Below are 21,442 nucleotides of genomic sequence, written 5' to 3' on the forward strand. Positions count from 1 at the left end.
CTTCATACCTCCAAGACGACTGAATCTCTTCCCACACTCTGGACACTCATGAGGTTTATGACCTGAATGCACTAACATGTGCTTCCTCATTTCGTCAAGATGACTGAATCTCTTCCCACACTCAGGACACTCATGAGGTTTATGACCTGAATGCACTAACATGTGCCTCCTCATATTGTAAAGACGACTGAATCTCTTCCCACACTCTGGACACTCATGAGGTTTATGACCTGAATGCACTAACATGTGGTTCCTCATACCTCGAAGACAACTGAATCTCTTTCCACACACTATACACTCATGAGGTTTGTGACCAGAATGCACTGACATGTGACATATTATACTACCACGTGTTTTAAATTTTCTGCCACACTCGGCACATTCAAAAGGTCTTTTATCCGTATGTACCACCCTGTGTTCCTTCATACTTGCAAGGAGACTGAATCTCTTCCCACACTCTGGACACTCATGAAGTTTGTGACCAGAATGCACTGACATGGATATTATATCACTACGCGTTTTAAATTTTTTGCCACACTCGGCACATTCAAAAGGTCTTTTATTCGTAATGTACCACCCTGTGTCCTTTCATACTTCCCAGCTGACTAAATCTTTTCCCACACTCTGGACACTCGTGACCCTTCATCTTCTTTATGATAGGTGCAGTTTGTGTGAAGATTTTCTCCTCTGGATGTCAAGGTCCTGCGTCAATGTTGACGATTAGGCAAGGATTAGTGTTGTTTCTTAAGACTTCATGTGAGCACTTGGTGGTCAATGGTCGTGGTTCCTCTTTAAGATTTTTGAGAGATATATACAAGAGTTGTCACATTCTTGTACAGCCACTAGTACGCGTAGCGTTTCGGGCAGGTCCCTGGAATACGATCCCCGCCGCGAAGAATCAGTCTCCGCGAAGAATCAGTAAGCAGTCTCCGTGGTGTAGTGGTAAGACACTCGCCTGGCGTTACGCGAGCGCTATGTCATGGGTTCGTATCCTGGCCGGGGAGGATTTACTGGGCGCAATTCCTTAACTGTAGCCTCTGTTTAACGCAACAGTAAAATGTGTACTTGGATGAAAAAACGATTCTTCGCGGCAGGGGATCGTATTCCAGGGACCATAGGATTAAGGATTTGCCCGAAACGCTACGCGTACTAGTGGCTGTACAAGAATGTAACAACTCTTGTATATATCTCAAAAAAAAAAAAAAAAAAAAAAAAAAAGAATCGTTGTTACAACCAAGTACACATTTTACTCTTGCGTTAAACAGAGGCTACAGTTAAGGATTTGCGCCCAGTAAATCCTCCCCGGCCAGGATACGAACCCATGACATAGCGCTCGCGGAACGCCAGGCGAGTGTCTTACCACTACACCACGGAGACTGGTGTAGGTGGTTTATGATAGGTGCAGATTGATAAAGATTAAGCCACCCAAGAGGTGACACGGGCATGAATAGCCCGTAATAAGCGCATGTTTCATGAATAGGCGGAGTTTGTGTCAAGGTTTTATACTCCTGTCTGGTCACTCATCAGCAGCAAATTGGCGCCTGCTGCGCATACAAGCGTTCCATTTTTTTATTTCTGGTTCCATTTTTTTTCCTACTTATTTTTTGCTTATACTAGTTGTCTACATTTATCACCTATATTTTGCTCATCTTTTCCAGTTAAAGAATATACTTGAAACTCTTTTTTTAGATAATACCATACGATTATATACTTTTTTGAAGGAATGAGTAGTTCCATTTGCCGGCGGATTGTTCAACCTACACAGCACATAGCTAGTAGGTTGGTTTTATGCCCCAACATCGATTAAAGATATTTACATAATTTAAATTAGTCCCATGATAAAGGCGGTGATATGAGCCGGGGGGGGGGGTGGGAGGGGTGTGGAGGTTGCCACATCCTCTAATGTAGCCGGCGCTCTCTTCCTCTTTCATTAACCCTTGCAGTTCTCCACTATTAAATAATTTTAATAATTTATTATATGATAACTTGACATTTTAATGAAAAAATAAGCACAGGATAGTGGAGTGTGTGGTGATGGTGGATATTAAGATGATATCGGGAGGAAGGTGTGGCGGTGGTCAACATGTCGTCAGCTGACTGGGAGGAGGTGAAGAGGCTCGCTGCTGACTTCCAGCGGGCCCAGCTCGCCTCTACTGTCCAGAAGTACGCTACCCGCGCCTCTCACCCTCCACCTATACATAGATAGTGATAAACTATATAGACATAGTGCTGGAGACTACGTATAAATGAATGCCATATGCCACACAGGCCGCCGTCTGCCCCGTTGACGTGAAAGTTTCAGGTCAACTCTCCACATTTTCCGACCCGCTTCTTTTCCGGACCGGTCCATGATAACTTCACCTTTATCTAGCCGTATACGAGTGTGGATAGGTGGGGAAGGATATTGTAATTTGAAAAACGGGTGACACGATACTGATGATTTGTTGGTGGTTTAGCTATCATAAACTAATTTACTCAAAGGTGGTTTATTTTCATTTCCCAGGTGGATTTTAAGATTAGTTTTATACTTAAATAATATAAAAAAAAATTGTGAATCGAGAACAGAGCTGACTGTCTTGGTACAGAAATAACTTGAATTTAAGGTCACTTGAACCATATTTTCTGTTAAAAAATGGTGACAAAAGAATTTGTAATGGGTTTTATTTTAATTTTTTTTATAACACGGGTAAAGAAAAGGTGTCTTACTTATTAGAAATGTAATAAAGGAGTATTTCAAATTTATATTCTTTATGGCTGCATTTTTTACTTTCAATGGGGTTGGCCATAAAAGTGTTTTTAAGAAGTTTTTTTTTCTAATGATAAGTTCATTACAGATTATCTGAACGCAACTGTATTGAAATAATCAACAAATTAGTGGAACTTAATTTGCTAGATATCTACCACACTAATGATGGCAAGGAATATATTACTCCAGCTCAGCTTACCAAGGAGATTCAAGATGAAATTTTCCTTCATGGAGGTAAGTTCGTGATTGAATTTTTTGCTTTAGTTTGTGAACTAAATATATAAAACTCGTCAAAGATGATAGGACATTAACTTTATTGCTTGAAATGACCATTTCTCACTGATGGGGCTACATTTTGCCAGAAGTATCCCGGTGACCCACACCAGCATAAACTTACCTGGAAACTTTTTTTTTATCACCTACCAATCCTTCTGACATTTATTCTTATAATAAACGCATTTAAAACCCAAAATAGAAAGTCATATTGAAATGCAGACCATGATTTCTCCCCTAAAATCTGCACTTTTGTTCTTGCCATCCATTTCTTTACTTGATAAAGCATTTGACATACTGTAGAGCACTTAAAAACAAAGTACAGTTTGTAAGAACCGAATCATTATTATTACAGAGAAATCCCACTAACGTCACGTGTTACATCACGTTAGTGTGATTTCTCTGTGTATTTCAAAGAGGAGCGTCAGAGGTGAACATTCCTAGAAGACAGAAGCAAAGTGCATGGAGGGGGGGGGGAATTGTGTGTGACACCCTGGTTCGGCTTCAGTGGAAGCCTTGGGGACCCTTGAGGGTTCAGTAGAACCCCAGGTTGCTGTCCTTTTAACCATGTTGTAGCCTAGTTGTCTAGGGTGTGTGCCTGGGAGTACCCAGTGCATAGGTTGGAATCCTCATCACGGTTCCTACAGATTTTCTCATTATTATCATTATAATCAGTATCATTACAGTACTATTGTTAGTGCATAACGAAATGACTCGTCAGACAAATAATTGACCAATACCTAATTTACCAATGGTATACAAAATAGTATATTGTATAGTCAACTATGTTCATACATGACTATGCTGAATATTGTATACTAATTGCCTGCCAGTATGGCTGGAGATCCTAATGAAGTACAAACGACAACGTAATTAAACTACTTGATTTAATCTACTGAGTGCTTGACAAGAAGGAATACCCAATGATTTCATTATTGGGTTAAAAAAAACTTTTTGATATGGTACCCATTGGTCAAAACAACCTCCCACTCAAATTTCAACACTTAATGTTTAAAAAGTGTTTTAATGTTAAAATACTTATTACAGTAATCTGAATTTTCATTTCTGTAGAAAAATATAAATAAATCGCTACTTTTGCTTGTCTTCTAGTAGAAAATCATTTTACAAGCAACACTTAGTGGGCCAGCCAGAGGCTTAGGGCCCGTGCAGGAATATCCCTGCAAAAAAAAAAAAAAAAAAAAATCTTAATGTGGTACTTATTGTAGTGAATTTGTATGAATATTTTTCACTGTACATGCATTTGTTTGTTTTTTTTTCAGGGCGGGTGAACTTGGTAGATCTGGTGGATGTGTTATCAGTTGACCACAGTGTAATAGAAAAACGAGCATCAATTTTAGCTCACTCTGACTCCAGCATATGCTTTGTCCTTGGCCAACTGATTACACATGATTACCTCGATGTCATCGCAGAGGAGATCAATGAGAAGCTCCAACAAGAAGGTTCAACAACAATAGCAGACCTTGTCAAGCAATATGAATTGCCTGGAGACTTTATGTTGGAGGTGGGAACTTTTTTTTTTTATAAGTTATCGTATAGCAAAGCATATTTATAGTACAGTAGTTGATTGAACATTATCAACAAAGAAAGTCTTTAGAATGATCATTTGTTTTTTACTTTGAAAGGTTAAGATTAGTGCTGTTGCTTTTTTAAATTATTTATTAGATACAAATAAATTAGCATTTCATATACAGGTCTACAATTAAATAAATGAATGTGTGTGTGTGTGGTTCCCTTAATTTGCATAAATGGATCGGGGTGTAGGGTAATGGATCAGGTTGTGGGGTAATGAATCAGGGAACAGAAGAGGGAAAGATTGGTGAGAAAAAAAGAGGGAGAGTGGGTAATTGTAGAAAATCCAACATGGCCAGCTGGCAGGCACTTTCAACCATGTGGTAGTCTATCACCGCAGCTGCAGGAATGGAGCGATTACAAAGCAGCAGAAGAATAACCAATATCATCTTGCAGCTGCTCAGAGAACAAGAGAACCTCAACCAAACAGGTGTGAGCCTGTTAATCACTGCAGTCAATGCTGAATTAAATTGGGCTTTTGGATGCCATCCTTGTGTAGAAGGGCAGGAACAAACAGCATTTCTGACTGCTGCAAAGGTAAAGCTCCTAAGAAAGACATGGAAAAACTGGGGCAGCTTCCTTTCTAAGTGTCGATGTATAACAAAAAAGTTGAAAGTTGTCCAAGGAAAATGAGGGTATGTCTGTCAGCCAGAATGAAACTGGGATCTCGTACTACAGCAGGAAGCATTAGGGTCCACTTCGGATGCATGGTCTTGGTTACACAACAGAAACTGAAGCAAATCCCATCAGGCCAAACCCAGGAGCAGGTGAAACTTACAAAACTTGCAGGTGGGGGGTATTCGGGACCTTGAAATGTACCCATGAGATAGCAGAGGTGGTGTGCTGCATATACAGTACTGGGATGGTGGGTATAAGAAAATATCTGAATTTACCCAAGGGCCACCATCTCTTTAGTGGCCTCAAAAAAAAAAAAAAAAAATCCTCTGGGTCAGTAACCAAACACCAATGGGGGTCTCAAATGGCATCCAAGGACCCCCCCTCCCAAATTCCAGACACACTCTCCTGCCACAGGACGAGGACTGGGAACGGTGCCTACATCCCCCTCCAGAGCTCTGACACTGAAGAAGGAAACGATTGGGCATCAATAAGGGAAGCCCTCGTACCATAGAAGGGCAAATCTTCAGGCACATCCCAAAGAAACAACGAAGCTGAGGAAGGAATAGTAGGCTTTACAGTTTGTCAAATTCCCAGGGAAAAGCAGCCCCCTGAAGACACTTCCACCAACACCAGACACTTTGATGCCAAGATAAGATGCTCGAAATCCCATAAAACAGTGTGGGGGATTAGCAGGGATGCCATCCACTGCATTGCTACAGTAGGGGTGGCTGCAGTGCATGAGAGGGATGAGTTAGTGATGTGTTAAGAAAGGATAGTTGTAAATTATATTCAGCTAGATATTTACATTGTACACTATCCCTGGGATATTTCCAGTATGGTATGTCTCTCTTGATAAGTTTTTAATGTTGATAATTAAAAAATTAGGGCAAAGGACTACACAGTTTGATGCAGTTTGTTTGCTCTTGGTGTTTGTTAGTATCTGTGATGTTTGATATAGTTTTTCATAGATTTTGCATAATACCGTTACCATTTTGTTTCATTCAAGTCTTGTTTCCAATACATTTTTCAAAGCAATAAGGATTATTGGGGGGGGGGGGAAAAGGACCAGTTTCTGTAATACAGTAGTTTGTCAACAGGTTGTTGTGGAGCGTCTAGGCACCATTATCCATGGCCAGCAAGATACCCACGATCGGACTGTGATATTTACCGATGCCTTTGTGGCAAGACACAAAGCTCACGTCAGAGGTGTCTTGTGTGCCATCACACGCCCTACACAGGTGTCTGTTATCATTATGCAACATGGTTTCCAGCAAAGACTATTCTTCAGTAAGTAGCACTGCACAGTATAGTATATATTATAATAAATTTTTTTATCAAAAATATATTATAAATACAGTATAGTTAAAATAATAGCTTAATTGTTCAAATGTTGAGTTTCGCATAATCCGCGTTACCCCATTTCCTACTTTCATGAGATGGAGGGGGCATCATCCCAGAGAAAATAGTGTAGCAATATTTTTTCTTAGGTTATTTTAAAGACCCTGTACATGTACAAAGGGCATGCACAAGTTGGATGATAAAAGACTGCAAATTGAGAGAAAATGGAACAAAAGGCTATCAATGAAAGCTAGAACTGCAATAAAGTCTAATAAATGTATGGAAATTCTTGGATACTGTATGGGTTGTCAGCCTGTGGAATGCACTGGAAGAGGTTGTTGGCTACTTCCATCCACTTCTTTAATTTTGGCCAGATACAAAAAAAAAAAAAAAAAAAAAATTGAACATCAGGTAGGTTAAATTAAACACGTCAGGTACAAGTCTGTTAGGAGGGAAACAGACCTAGATTCCACTGCCATGTTAGTCACTGGTAGGTAAACGCTGCCACCACATCCACGTACACCTCATGTAGGCCCCCTCATTCCTATCCTTACAGTAGCCTGTGTTTATTAGACCAGTTTAAACTTGTATCCTTAGTTATTATTTGGTAGTTGAAAGTATTGCATTCCCAGTGCTCGTTGTGCCACTGTTATCTCAAGATATTCCATCCCATCAATATTTCTCTTGATTGGCTATAACGACAACATGTCTATACAGTAGTTTATACTGAAGGCAATATTTGTGAATGTAGTTTTTCAGTGTACTAGTATTTTAATCTTTGTTAATGACAGTATTTAATAGTTGATATAATACAGCATTTATATTTACAAAAATTTGGCAATCATAATAACAAGGTTCATCAGATTCAGGTATCTATGATTCATGTGAATTATATCAAGTTTTAGCTAATTGGTGTAATTTTTATGTAAAATTAATATTGGCTTGTTTTGCCCAATATTTGTATTTTTTTTTTTTTTTTTTACTGCAGATGTTGCTGAAAAATTAATTGCGACTGGACGGGTACCTGGCGTTCTAACAGGAAACCGACAAATTCATAGGGCAATGTACATACCCAGCATTTATTCACGTACTCAGAATGAGTGGGTCGACAACTTCTTGAAGCAAAATGGGTATTTAGGTAAGTGAATTTTGTATAATTTGAGTTAAAGAAAGTTGTCGCATATTGGTGTTAAACAGGGAAACACAAGTGTTATTGTGCATGTTATTTGATAAACAATCTAGTGTAGTATTACAGTCTTTGAAGACATTATTATTTTATAATTACTGAGTGCAAATAACAAATAAGGTAGTCATACTTATTCAATAAGTCAACTGCACAAAATAGCTAACAACATTTTTTGTTTTATTTTTGAGGAAGATGCTTTGAAGATAAGATGCTCAAAATCCTTTAAAACAGTGGGGGTTGCCACCCACTGCAGTACTACGGTGGTGGTGGCAACAGTGGTAGCTTCATTTATCTTTGGCACAGACACCACCAGGACACTAGAAAGTTAAGCTTCAGGGGTAACTTTTGCCCAATGGGCACATGTCATTGCAAATTGTTTTGTTCCCTGACTAAGGGACTGGAAGCGGTGGAGAGCATATTTCACTCTAATACTGAGAGAAACCACTTGCTATAACACATAGAAAGTACTTTAAAGCACAAACGTACTTTTAAAATATTACTGGTAGTACAATACTGAGATTGCTAAGCATCATTCAGAACAACCGAAGCACCCACTAACCTACTACTACCCCAGTTGTCAGCAGGTGATACATAGCCCTATATAACCGGGTCAGGGGAGGTGGTCATCCTCACTTTGAAGTTTACTGTCACACCTGTTACATTGCCACTGGAGAGATCGGACATTTATGTTTAGTGAGATGGGTTTTGGGGATTCTAAAGGCAGGGCATTGGTTGCCTTTTGGTATAAGTTGGACATTAGTGCCCAAAAACTGAATTGGTCTTATTGGTTGGTGCCCTCTCGTGTCTTGTCCCAATTTGAGCTAGATGATGCCTTCCCTTCCCTGCAAGTGTGTTTTCAGGTCCCTATTTGGGATCTAGATTCACCTTCTCTTTGCAAGTTTAAACAGGTCACCTATTTGCCTTCTCAGGCTTGGTCAATCTTGCTTAAATTCTTGCTCGGGGAAGAGCATTTTTGTAAATGAATCTGAATTCTTTTGATGCCACTTCATGGTTGCAGTCCTGGGTTCCACTTAACTAATAGACAATCCATTGCTCTCCTTGAAGAAATCGACTTGGTTCTGTAGTCGGCATTCTGTATTGGAAAGAGGTTGCCTTGATCTTTACTGTTGCCATGGTGGTACACAAGGCTGCCTGGCAGGAGGTTCCTCTTATTGTACTACTCTTGAAATGTTCTCGGTGCAAATGTGTGTAGGTGTCTCTCTGGTGGATTCTTCCTGGTCTGCTACTGTGACAGTATCAAATATTTTGCCTAATCTGTTCATGCTGCTCCAAGATGAGTGACGGATTTCTATGCTGCACATCATGTGTTTTAACGTGCCTTAAAATTCCTGATTGGGTTTTCTTTGGTTACATCGAGTTTTAGGCACAATAGTCTGTTTTAGGTTTATTGGCACTTTGCTGCATTTTATATTCATTATGTTTCCAAGAAAATTAACCATTAGATAAGTATGTGCTATGTGGCACACTGTATATATATTTTATACTGTATTTTTATTATGCAGAGTTTGAAGCCTTGCGTCGACTGGACATTGTTGATCCCGAGGGGCATATCCGTCGGCACTATAAGAACGAAGATTTAACCTTTGTTGGTGATGTTTGTGTGGGACCAAGTCTCATTGATCAGATTGATGCTGCTATTGATGATGCCTTGGTTTCTGGGGGTTGGGTGGATATCTATGTGAGTATCTATGTGAATATGTACTTACTTGAACTTTGAATCGGCAGATATTTTTTAACAGTAGTACTTATGAATATAGTATTTGGAAAATTTAAAAAGTTAATGTCTGTACACTATTTGAAAAATGGGTTGCTATTAAAAGTAGAGAAAAATTTGACATGGAGGAACACTTATTAACCATTAATTTTAGTAATAACATGTACTAATATATTTATAAATAGTCTTGATTTAACTGATATTTTCTTCTAATTGTGTGTTGGATAGCCTCTGTTGCCTACCGTATTCAGCCCAGAGGAGGGAAATCAGTTGGTGGATATTGCCCTGAAGCGTCGCCAAGATAAAAAATCCACAGCAAGTGCAAGGGTGTTCTGTGACACTGTTGTTATTAGTGACCAGCTTTTGACAAAACTGTCCAACCATCTACAACAGTTGATGCCAAAGAAAGCCAAGGAAGCAATAGAGAAGGGAGCCTTTAAACAACAGGTGGGTAAAATATTAGCGTTTAGTCATCATTACAGGACTTGGGTACTACTGCATGGCTTTAGCTTTTAGCACTAAATGATGGTTGATGCCAAATAACAATATTATTTTTTTTAATAACCTGCAGAATCTATTCTGTATAGTATCCAAGCTTGGAGCAGAATGTTCCTGCCTCTCAATTGTTGGATCACTATGTAACCCAGTGGGTGATTTGTAGCTCGGTTATTACCACAGCTGGCTCGTGACCAATTGCACTCGAGTAATATGTCTAGCCAGGGAAAGATGTTTTGGCACATTTCTTATGCCTGATGCTTCTGTTCACCTAGAAGTGAATACGTACCCCGGGAGTTGGGCAACTGTTGTGGGTTGCATCTAGGAAGTCAGTTATTGGCCCAGGGGAACCTTAATGAGCCTCATAGGCTTCCTGTCCCTGACAGTGGAAAACCAATTATATGGTCTCGGATGCAATGGAAGACAAGTGAAATGGTGGTGTGACATACTCGGGTTTCCAAACGCTTTCAACAAATGTGAACACTATACAGTATAGTGTAATAGAGGTGTATTGATACCAATATTTTAAACGATACCAACTTGTGTGCAGGTTTCCAAGCCTATTGGGCTCTATTACATTACATATATGGAGTCTATTACCACCACTTCAGTTTATAATGCATTCTATTTGTTCACTACTTTGATACTGAAAAGATTTTTTAATCTCTGTGGTTCATTTAGTTATTCAGTTTGTGCCCCGTTGTTTATGTACTACCTCTTCTCTGCTCTGTCAGTGCTGCTAAGAATTTTAAATGTCATGTCTTTCCTTACTCTTCTGTCTTCTAGTCATGTGTGATATGTTTTGTTTAGCCTTACCTCTTAACTCATCCCTCTGAGGAGAGATGATTGGTTACTGATCCTAAACTGTTCATTCATGTTCATCCAGAAGTAATTGGAGACCTGGATACAAGTCAATGGACTGTATCGTCCCTTGAAGATGATGCAAGAATTAGTACAAGTACGCTGTTAACTCTTATCACTGAGTACACTGGAAACTTTCTAACTGTTGAAAACCAAAGTCTTCCAGTGGTCTACAGAAATCAATATTATGTTCAGTGAATTAAATTTCCAACTTTTTGTGCTATAGTAAAAAATGTTTAAATTATAACTGGAACTGTGTAAAAAAAAAAAAAATGCAGTTAAACCACACTATAGTGAAATGAAGAAAGAAAAAGATCAAATTGTATCAATGTTGGAAGGTCTTGCATTTAAAGAATGCATTAAAGCAACTATCATACCACAAGGAAAAACGTTTGACTGAGTAATGAGAATCTTTCAAACTAGGCCAAATCAATGATGATACTATTAAGATGCCAGTACTAGAGTGGAACACAGTTGCACATTAACCACTCTATGGCTGGAAAAGTTGCTTTCCAGGAAAACATGCAGTCAATGTTTACTGCCAGAATTCCCCCAATAAAACACACAAATTATTGGGAACACTTAATATCCCTTAAATTTTATTTCCCTTAAATGTAGGTGATATAGTTCATGATCTTCAAATTAAAGTTATTACATTGAGTGGGTCCAAATCTGCACACCAAAATAATTCCCAAAGAGACTAGAAGGCATGACAGTGTCCAAAATTAGCCCCAATGAAAGTAAAGGCTCAATAAGTACACTTGGACACAATTCTGTAAACATCAAGGGCTCAGGGCTTTTTAACACCATCCCTCTAAATACATGAGGCATGACTAACAGACTTTGTTCAAGAGGGACCAGATTGACACCTCTGAAGGATACTTGATCACGTGGGAAAAGGGTTCCTACATGTGACTGTGAGCAGTGGCTACCAGCAGAAGGCCTGCTCTGAGACTGGGTCATGGGAACCCTGGTAATCAGAATGACCTCAAGGTAGACAAGGTATATTATTGGATTTTCCCCTTTCTAATCTTTGTTGGTAATAATAATGGTGATAATCATCTTTATTTCTGGGGTCTGATTCCACAAGCTGTAAGAGTTGTGGAACATAACGGTGACATAAGCACAAATTGCTGCATGGAAAAAAAAAAAGTTCATTAAGCTATCCTTAATAAATAAACCGCCCGCACATCCAAGTGAAGATCTCAGAAAAGTGTTAAGTGTCTTTGCTCACATCAGTTCTTGAATCAACAACAGACTACCGATGGTGGTGATGGCAAATTTCTGGTAATGGAATATTAAGGGTGTGTGTGTGTGTGTGTGGGGAGGGGAGGTTCATGTTCTCCATTACCATGCATTCTTTTGGATTTTGTTTCTTAGTTTTAGTGCTGTAGTATTTGACAAATCATTAATTTGTCAAATCGGCTAAATCATTAGTATTTCTGATATTACAGGAACCTAAGTAGTAGATATGTATGTCCATTCATTACTCTTTTTCCCTCCAGGACTCTATTTATGGACTGAAGTCATTCATACAAATTAAACAAGCCTTGTTACTGACAATGGATTTTATTAAATGTGCTCACAATTTGGTAATTACTGTATTGGAGACACTTGTGTTCATATTTGCTAGTATATTTTCTTAGTATATAAAATTTTCAATTTTGTAACCACTTAATTATTTTTTTATTTTTTTTGTATTTTTTTGTATTGCTTTCAGGTTGGCACTGGGAGACTTAAGCAGCAGGATGAAGATACCGGTAAGAGTAAAAAGGATGACAGAAGAAAGAAGGCTGCAACTGGCAAGGCAGGAGGTGGCACCCAAGGTCGTGAGACTAAGACCAAAGCTACCAAGAACAAATATAAAACAAGGAAGGGGCCTGCTCAAGATTCTGACTCCGATGATGATAACAGTGCCCAGCAGCATATTGGTGGGCATGGTGGTAATGCTTCCCATGTAGAGTTCCTCTCCTTAGAAGACTTGCAAACAGAAATTACAAACTTCTCAGAATTGACAGACTGCCCTGAAGAACTGGTGGAAGAGCTAACAAATGATTTGCATCGTCCATTAACTAGACAGTTTCAGGAAGTTGCTAAATCTATTTTCCTGGCAACTGTAGCAGTTGGAGGTGATGCACGGAGAAAGACCCATCAGCAGCTACAGGAAAAAGTGTCGGCTTTGCTCACTACGATCAAGCTGGCAGAGAAGAGTATTAAGGTTAGAAAAAGCAGAGCAACTTTCACTGAAGCTATCTTTCATCAAAAGAACATTCTTATAGTTACCTGATCCTTCACCCTTTACCTTGTGTAGTGATCTTTAATCACTTCATTATACTTATGCTGTACTTGCAACACACATTTGATTTCTCCTAATTTTAAATTAGAATCACATTTTTGTCACATTGTTTTTGTTAATATGGTTATTTGGCCTAACTTGATTTAAGATATTTATAATCAGTTGTGTGATTAAAATATGAGAAAATGCTATTTGTTTGCAGGTATTTGATGAAGAGAAGCAGATGCAGTTGAGGAAGCACTTGCTGAAAACTCAGTGCTCTGAGCTCATGAATGAACTAGTTCTTTACCTTGCCGATGACAGTCTTATAGACATAGCTCGGGACAAGGAAATCACCCCTGAGGTAATCCTGGTTTTTTATCATTTATCCTTAAGTGCGTATGAGATGAGAACATGATCTTGTGTAGCCATTTATATGTTAACTTATTTCCTTGTTTAGTATTGTCTACTTCATCAAACCTTTAAACAACCTAACTGAACTATTTTAAGTTATTCCCGAAATGCTTCGTGTACTAGTGACCTTATTAATATGCATATGTACTTTGTAATTATTAAGGCATTATCATATTCTGCATATTTTCAATAACAATTATTATTATTATTATTATTATTATTATTATTATTATTATTAAATACTCAGATAAGCAAAAGGAAATTAAAGGAAAAGCTAATGCATGCTCCCTCTTGTTTTACATTGTCAAGTGCGCATTCATAAATAACACACGTGCAGCAGAATAACGTGACTAGTTTAGTAGTCGGCACCAAACCTAACACTGCTTGATGCAGTTACTAGTACAATTGCCTTAAATTTTATAATGTGATTTTAGAAAGTTATTTGTCAAAATCTATAATTTAAGTGATGGTTCAACATTCACTTCACTTGTCTGGGGCCTGATTCATGAAGCAGTTACTTGTACTTGCGAACGTGTACATCTTTTCTCAATCTTTGGCGGATTTGGTTACATTTATTAAACAGTTTACAAGCATGAAAACTTCCCAGTCAACAGTCGTTATTGTTATAAACAGCCTCCTGGTGCTTCGGAGCTCATTAACTGTTTAATAATTGTAAACAAATCCGCCAAAGATTGACAAAAGATGTACAGGTTCGTAAGTGCTTGCGTAACTGCTTTGTGAATATGGGCCCTGGCCTTTAATTCTAATGTTATTTCAAAGTACTATTTGTACAGTAAAATTATTGATGAAATCTAACTAAAGCTGCTTTATACAGATTCGTGTAAAGATTATTAAGAAATTATCTGAAGACATGACTGAGCCACTGCTTAATGCCCATAAGACGCTTATTGGCTGTAGCTTGGAGGAATTCTTTGATGTCATTGATGATGCTATTGCAGTCACAGGGATCATGCTGAAGAAGAAGGACAATAAGAAGGATCGGTAAGTTGTGGCTTTCTCTACTTGTATAATGGGCTACTAATCCTTCATATTGACAAGGGGCATAAAATTGTAATTTACTTTTAATAATTTTCTGCCTGAATGATTAAAAACAGATGTATCACTTTTGCCAAGCTGTTAGAACAAATTCCCTGTAGCACTGAAACATTCTTCTGGTGAATGTTATCAATTATTACATAACTACAAACGGGTAACAGCAAACACAAACACTCGGGGTAACAGATGTTTAATACATTCAATAAATATATTTTTTAATAAATAACAATTTTTTGGGTACAGTGTATCGAAAATGCTGACAGCGAGTGCATTCAGCCTTGTTAATGTGAATCATATATGTTGACTAACTCTCGTTAGTGTGAAGCCCACACATTCAACTTGACTGTGCAAGTGTGAACCACAAACCATGTTTATGGAATTTTAGTAGTAAAGAACAAAGTACTGTACATAGTGTTCTTAATTTTTTCCGTGTATCTCGTCCCAAATTTTTTGGGAGTAGGACTTGCCTGAACTAATGGATTAGGTAGAGTATATATAGCAATGAGCCACACACCAGGATTTATACTTGTGGTTGTATTTGAACATTCTTAACCCTGTGGTTTGTTTTAGGCAGGTTTTAGAGTACACCTCTTGCATTGTATTTCAGTCAGATTTGTGTAAGATAAATGAGTTAGCGAGTTTCTTAAATGTGTGTGATAGTTGTTACTTGGTAAATATGTACCTTAATTTATGACAGGTCAGGTGTCACTTTACTTTGAAATATCTGTTCTTACACCAGTTTTCCATCTTGTTTGGGTTGGTGCCTCCCTATTCCATTAAGATAAGATAATGATCACATACATGAACACTTCACTTGTACAAAATGTACTACTGAGTATTGATGATTATCCTTAAAGCTTATGTGTACAGTTAAAATTAATATTATTTCGTTGATATGGGTTAGAATGTCTGCCTTGGTCTTCATGTGGAAAATATTGTAATTGAACATGAATTGGTTAATACTCTTCTTAATGGAGAAGTAAAATTGTACTATAATTAGTTTTCTTGTAGATTTTAATACACATATGGGAAGCTGCTTTTGTTTAATTTCTTGTTAATGTTGTTTATAATCTGTAAATTATTATTTTTTTGTTGGGGTGGAGGGACAAAGTAATGTAACTTTTTACAAATTTAAATATTATTAGGTAAGATTTCTTGTTTGATACAATACTTCACGCTACTCATTAGTATATCTTTTTGCAGACAAGTGTTGTTGAACCATCGGAGTGGTCTTCTGGAGCAGCTTGATGGATCTATTGATGCCCCAATAACGCTTCATCTGGCCTGCCTTGTGCTCTTCCAATCTGTAACAGGGAACATGTTGCATGCATCGGGCAAGTTTGTGCCACATATCTTGGCATACATAAAGAATCAAATACCAGCGGATAAGTTTACTATACTGCAGGAGTATCAAGGTAAGCTAGATTGTATTATAAACATAATTTAGTTTATATTGCGTGCAGTGTATATATACAGTAGACTCCTTATTTTATGCAAACCTCTTTCCACACGAGATAAAATTTGAGTCCATTACTGCAAACCATTTCATGCGGTTCATGTTCAATTTTATGTGAACATGTATTACATGTGATTATAGTTTTATCACATAAATATTCTGAGGACTAAATCTTGACAAATCAAAAGAGAAGCAATAGCCAGCATCCAAGGCTGTAATGTGAGAAACTTGTCTCCACCAAGCCAGATCTGCCAATACTCATGGATGAATTGTTGTAGTGGAGAGAAATGTCTGTTGTGTGTCTTGCTGCTCTTATGGCAAACCTCACTTTACAATATTGTTTTCAAATTGTTAGCTAAATGTCACTTGCTGTATGCCTAAAATGTAAGTTGGATTTAGTGCTATGCATTGTTTACTCCAGCCAGTATTGTAATGATGTGTATAAGTTGCTACAATGAAGTTTCTGACTGATAATGACAATGTCAATGTGCCGTGTTGTTTTTGTGTGACACTTATGTAATTAATGTACTATACTTTTTATGCAAACTTTACTAATTATAAATGTGCAACCATTTATGAATGAAGTCGATTGTGAAAAGCCAAATGTTACTTTGAGTACTTATTTTTCCTATGTATCTCGTCTGTCTTCTTCCAGTAAATGCCTCCTCAACCCAATAAAGATGGCGGAATGATGATAGGTGCCATCAAAATATCTCCCCCCCCCCCCCCCCCCAAGTAGCACATATGTTTATTTTATGTATTTTTACCTCTCCTCACATTTTCTACACATTACAGTACCTGTACTGTACTGTATTTATATACAACTTGTTCATTTTATTGTACTGTACTGTTTATTGTACCTGTACTGTATTTATATACAACTTGTTCATTTTATTGAACTTTATTATGTGCATTGTTCCTAATTTTAGTTTTAACAGTAAACTTTAGATTCGCTTTTATTAAAATAAATAAAAGGGGGGTACCGTGACTTGGTATTAGTAGTGAGACTACATTATATTATTATAAAGGGGTGAAGTCATCACAATTTTCCTTTGCCACAGAGAATAACTTTCTTTTCCAAAGAGACTGTAATACTTCAGTATGAGATAATCATGCGTTTAGAAGATACAAATTTGTATATACTGTAATTAACAAATCTTATTTTAATAACGCTTTGTATCATTACAGATTTGGTTATTAAATCTCTAACAACAAAGGGTGACTTGGAGGCCGATAGTGAAGTGAAACTTAGACTTGAAGCTCTGACACCACTTGTCAAGGAAGTAGCCATCACCTTCAAGAAAGTAACTGCTGGTTCACACAACATAGAAGACAAAGTGTAATACATTTCCTGTTTTATTTTTTTTGTCAAATGTAAAGTTGTATTGGGTATCAATCTTGGTTGCAATTAGTTGACAAGTAAATTGAACCCATGAAGCACACTACCTGGATATATTCTTAAAATAATCTAGGGTCAGGAATATTTTCCTATAAAATTTTTGGCTTCACATTTGGGTACAAATTTAAAGCCAAAAGTTCTGCAGATTTCTTTGGGAAGATTGGGAATTATGTACAGGTGTATGGGTTGCTTTCTAAATAAAGATGTAGGAGGAGGAATAGATTTTTGTTAAAATCTTGATTTTTATACCAAAGTCTTAAATTGGAATAAACTAATTATTTTTTTTGCAAACCTAATTTTCGTTTCCATGACACACCTTGTTTAATCCTCGCATAATCACATGACTTAATATTACAAAGTGCAATACATAATCTGCTGCAATTAAATTCAATGTGAATTCCTCTGAATTGGTAATAAGTTAATCATATGTATTGTTTTACTGCCAGAACTTCAGAATTTATTTTACACATTTCTACCCTTGGATATGGATGAGCAAACATCACCGCTTTCCCAAATTCTGATCTATAAGACATTTAATGAGTATATTATTTTTAGGAAATATAACTAAGATAATACATTGTTCCTATGCAAATAACTGAGCTCACTGGTGATAATTAGGGAACTTTCCCTCTGTTTTTGAAGTACAGTATAATCACGACATGAAGGAATATTTTTCAGTGATGGTCCCTCAATATCTTCCCTGTACAATACAGCTCTTGTACAATTGAAATGTCAAGGGGGTCCTGGTGGAACAGTTGGGTTTGTTCCCAGTGCACAATCTAGAATTCCGGGTTCAAATCCCGGGTGGAACAGAAATGATTTGGCATATTTTCTTTCACCTAATGTACCTGTTCACCTAGCAGTAAGTAGATAGGAGTTACTCGGCTTGTTGTGGGGTTGCATCCTGGTCGGGATCAGTAATTTGACCTGGGGAGGGGGGAGAACTCGATATAAACCTAATGTGTGTGAATACACTCTGGCATCCTGTCCCCTGACACAATGAATTAAATTGAATTATTTGCAGTATTAACAGGCCTCTAGAATTTTGAAGGCCTTTGGAATAATTTGGTGAGCTAGCAAGTGATTTTGAGTTGATCTTGTTTCCTTAGATCAATGCCAAACAAAATAAAATCACCCAGAAAGTAAAGCTGAAGAAAAACAAACCATGTACATTTTATTAGAAACAATTAAAAAAAAGCCATTTTTTTTTTTTTTTACACCCTGGTGAATTAGCATTTCTTCTGACCTGGTTGTCCTGTAGGGGTGTGGTCATGCTTAAAATGAATTTTGTTCCCATGTGCTTCCCAATTGTGTTTATACTCCCCATCTTGCTTGTCTTTTGTTGATTCATTTGTCCCGTGTTTGTTTCAGAGTTGCCTTCCCTGATGTAAGGTTGCATTTCCTTCATTGTTAAAATGTTTGGCTAAGATTCAGACTGGGGTTTTTGGCATCGAACCAAGTGTTACATGTTGAATGTTTCCCATCCATAGGAGGTCTGTGTTCTATTAGGCACATTTCCAGTTGCAGAGTTCCTCCTTTCCTGAGCCCTGGGTTTCTGACATTATCCCACAGATCAGACCCTATTTCTCTGTTCCATTATTAATCCTTTGAGCCACTGATGGAAGTATGCATTTGAGGAGTTATTGAAGACCAGTTAAGTAATCAAGCATTGAATAAATGAAATGTCCATTTCTGGGTGGCCTCAATTTGCTCTGCTGAGCTTTACATGTTCTGTACTCGGCTTGTTTCCCCCATTGTGAAGAATTTTCCCCAGCCCATCCCCAATCCTTATTTGAAGTGCTATATAGTTGTAATGGCTTGGGACTTTTCCCTGATAGGTCCCTTCCCCATTGGGATCAGGTGCGTCTTGGGAGCAGCACGTGAGTGAGGAGGCAGGCAGGATGGACTCCTGGGTGACCTGAGCTGCCACCTAGTGGTGTGCTTTGGTAATATTGCATGGCTTATTTACACGAGATAAAATAATGCTTCCCTTGTGGTGTATCTTTTCTCTAATCAAAAAAGGTACAGTAGTTTATTTTGCTATGGCTGTACTTTCTTGGCAGTTTTACCTGCTCTTGGATTGATTTCAGATCCCCGTGCTCCCTCACCTCTATGAGCACAGTAGGTTCAGGTCCTGGTGTTCAGTATGCCTGTGTAAGTTCAGAGGCCTGGTAGTCTTGTGTGTGTCTTTGTGGCATCAGAGCCAGTGCACTAGGAAGCTACTGATTAGTGGAGCATTTCTTGCAGCTCCTACCTTAAAGTTCTTGGTATTTGAAATTGAAGCAAAGTTTCAGCATTATATAACCTTTAAGTGATGTCATTCTCCGTGTACTTGCAGGTAGGCATGCAAAAATCAATATTGTTAATACAGTATGGATTCAGTACTGTATATATAATATTTTATTGTTGTGTATTGTGCATGCACCTGCTTGATGCTGTTGTCCAGAATATAACAAGATGACCCTTGACCAATTTACTGATGATTAAAAGTTCACCTAGTACAGAATTTTTCAGTCTCATTAAAATATTGTAATGATATAATTTGTGATATTTAAAAAAAAAATACTGTAAAAAACAAAACATTAATTTAGTAGACAGCTGCCTGAATGGGTACTCCCATTTTGGCTGACAAATACAGTACAGTGAAACCCCTTAAAATTAAACTACTGTATTATTCTGGACCTTATTTGAATTTGGGAAAAATTTGGTTATTTTGCCTGCTTTGATTCTGAATCGTATATTTTTTGGTTCATATAAAAATGAACTAAATTTGTAAATTTTTATAATTGTCCAACATGTGTGTATAGCAATGGGAAACCTGTCTCACCAGTACATGAATAGCATGTGTACAGTAGTGTGTGTGAATCAAAGTTTAGGGTTAAAAGTTTAAATGGGGGCTATAATGGATGTTTACTTATGTCTCCTACAAGTTCAGTACAGAAATATAGATCTTATTACTCATATATGACAGATTATATATGACAAATATTACTAATATACTGATACATACATACATACATTATATATATATATATATATATATATATATATATATATATATATATATATATATTATACATATATATTATATACATATATATATATAATATATATATATTATATACATATATATATAATATATATATATATATATATATATATATATATATATATATATATATATATATATATATATAATATAAAAATATAAGTACAGTACACACACACACTTTTCAATAATGTAGGTTTTTAAATGTAGAATAAAGTTTGTCCATTTCTGTTTGATCCACGCTGATGTGTTTTACTTTATGAAGATAATTAGGATGATTAAATACATTGTTTTTGCTTTCAGAGAAATATTAGATACAAGAGCATTCATCGTAAATATGGAATTTGTTTGGTGCTGTATTATTCTTATTCTAACGTATTTTCAGATACAGTATTTCTAACTGGAGTTTTACTTCGTTGTGATTGTTCACAATGATTATAATTTTGCTCATGAACTCCTGACACACCTCATATTTCCTTTAATCTTTGCAGTGTCTTCACTGTTACGTCTTTAGTACTTGCTGTACTTGAAATCTCAAAACATTTCAAGTCATTCCATGCCAATAGTCTTTGGATTGTCAAGCTTGATACAATAGATTAAAATCACATGTGTTATATTTTAGTAGAATATGTTCTGAAATATACTATAGCAATGTCTCCGTGGTGTAGTGGTAAGACACTTGCCTGGCGTTCCGTGAGCGCTATGTCATGGGTTCGTATCCTGGCCAGGGAGGATTTACTGGGCGCAATTCCTTAACTGTAGCCTCTGTTTAACGCAACAGTAAAATGTGTACTTGGATGAAAAAACGATTCTTCGTGGCGGGGATTGTATTCCAGGGACCTGCCCAAAACGCTACGCGTACTAGTGGCTGTACAAGAATGTAACAACTCTTGTATATATCTCAAATGAAAAAATTGCATTGTGAATATGATTTTGCCAGTATGGGAAGAG

At 37.2% G+C, this 21,442-nt stretch overlaps 1 protein-coding gene across 1 annotated transcript; it reads left to right on the plus strand.

The window, feature by feature from the left end:
* The first annotated feature begins 2,004 nt into the window (after positions 1-2,004).
* Positions 2,005-17,738, plus strand: Ufl1 (UFM1 specific ligase 1). The gene is made up of 12 exons (XM_045750827.2): positions 2,005-2,163; positions 2,835-2,980; positions 4,300-4,541; positions 6,325-6,514; positions 7,554-7,703; positions 9,275-9,450; positions 9,715-9,933; positions 12,563-13,060; positions 13,341-13,481; positions 14,367-14,533; positions 15,791-16,002; positions 17,232-17,738. Exons 1-12 carry the CDS (start codon positions 2,084-2,086, stop codon positions 17,384-17,386), a joined length of 2,376 nt encoding a protein of 791 aa, XP_045606783.2. The 5' UTR covers positions 2,005-2,083; the 3' UTR covers positions 17,387-17,738.
* The last annotated feature ends 3,704 nt before the right edge of the window (positions 17,739-21,442 follow it).

Source organism: Procambarus clarkii, chromosome 52 (assembly GCF_040958095.1).
Source record: "Procambarus clarkii isolate CNS0578487 chromosome 52, FALCON_Pclarkii_2.0, whole genome shotgun sequence".
In the NCBI taxonomy this organism is placed as follows: domain Eukaryota; kingdom Metazoa; phylum Arthropoda; class Malacostraca; order Decapoda; family Cambaridae; genus Procambarus; species Procambarus clarkii.

Coding starts and splice junctions, on each gene's coding strand:
- Ufl1 (XM_045750827.2), top strand. CDS start 2,084: ATGTCGTCAGCTGACTGGGAGGAGGTGAAGAGGCTCGCTGCTGACTTC. Junction 4,542..6,324: donor CTGGAGACTTTATGTTGGAG/GTGGGAACTTTT, acceptor GTTTGTCAACAG/GTTGTTGTGGAGCGTCTAGG. Junction 7,704..9,274: donor GAAGCAAAATGGGTATTTAG/GTAAGTGAATTT, acceptor TTTATTATGCAG/AGTTTGAAGCCTTGCGTCGA.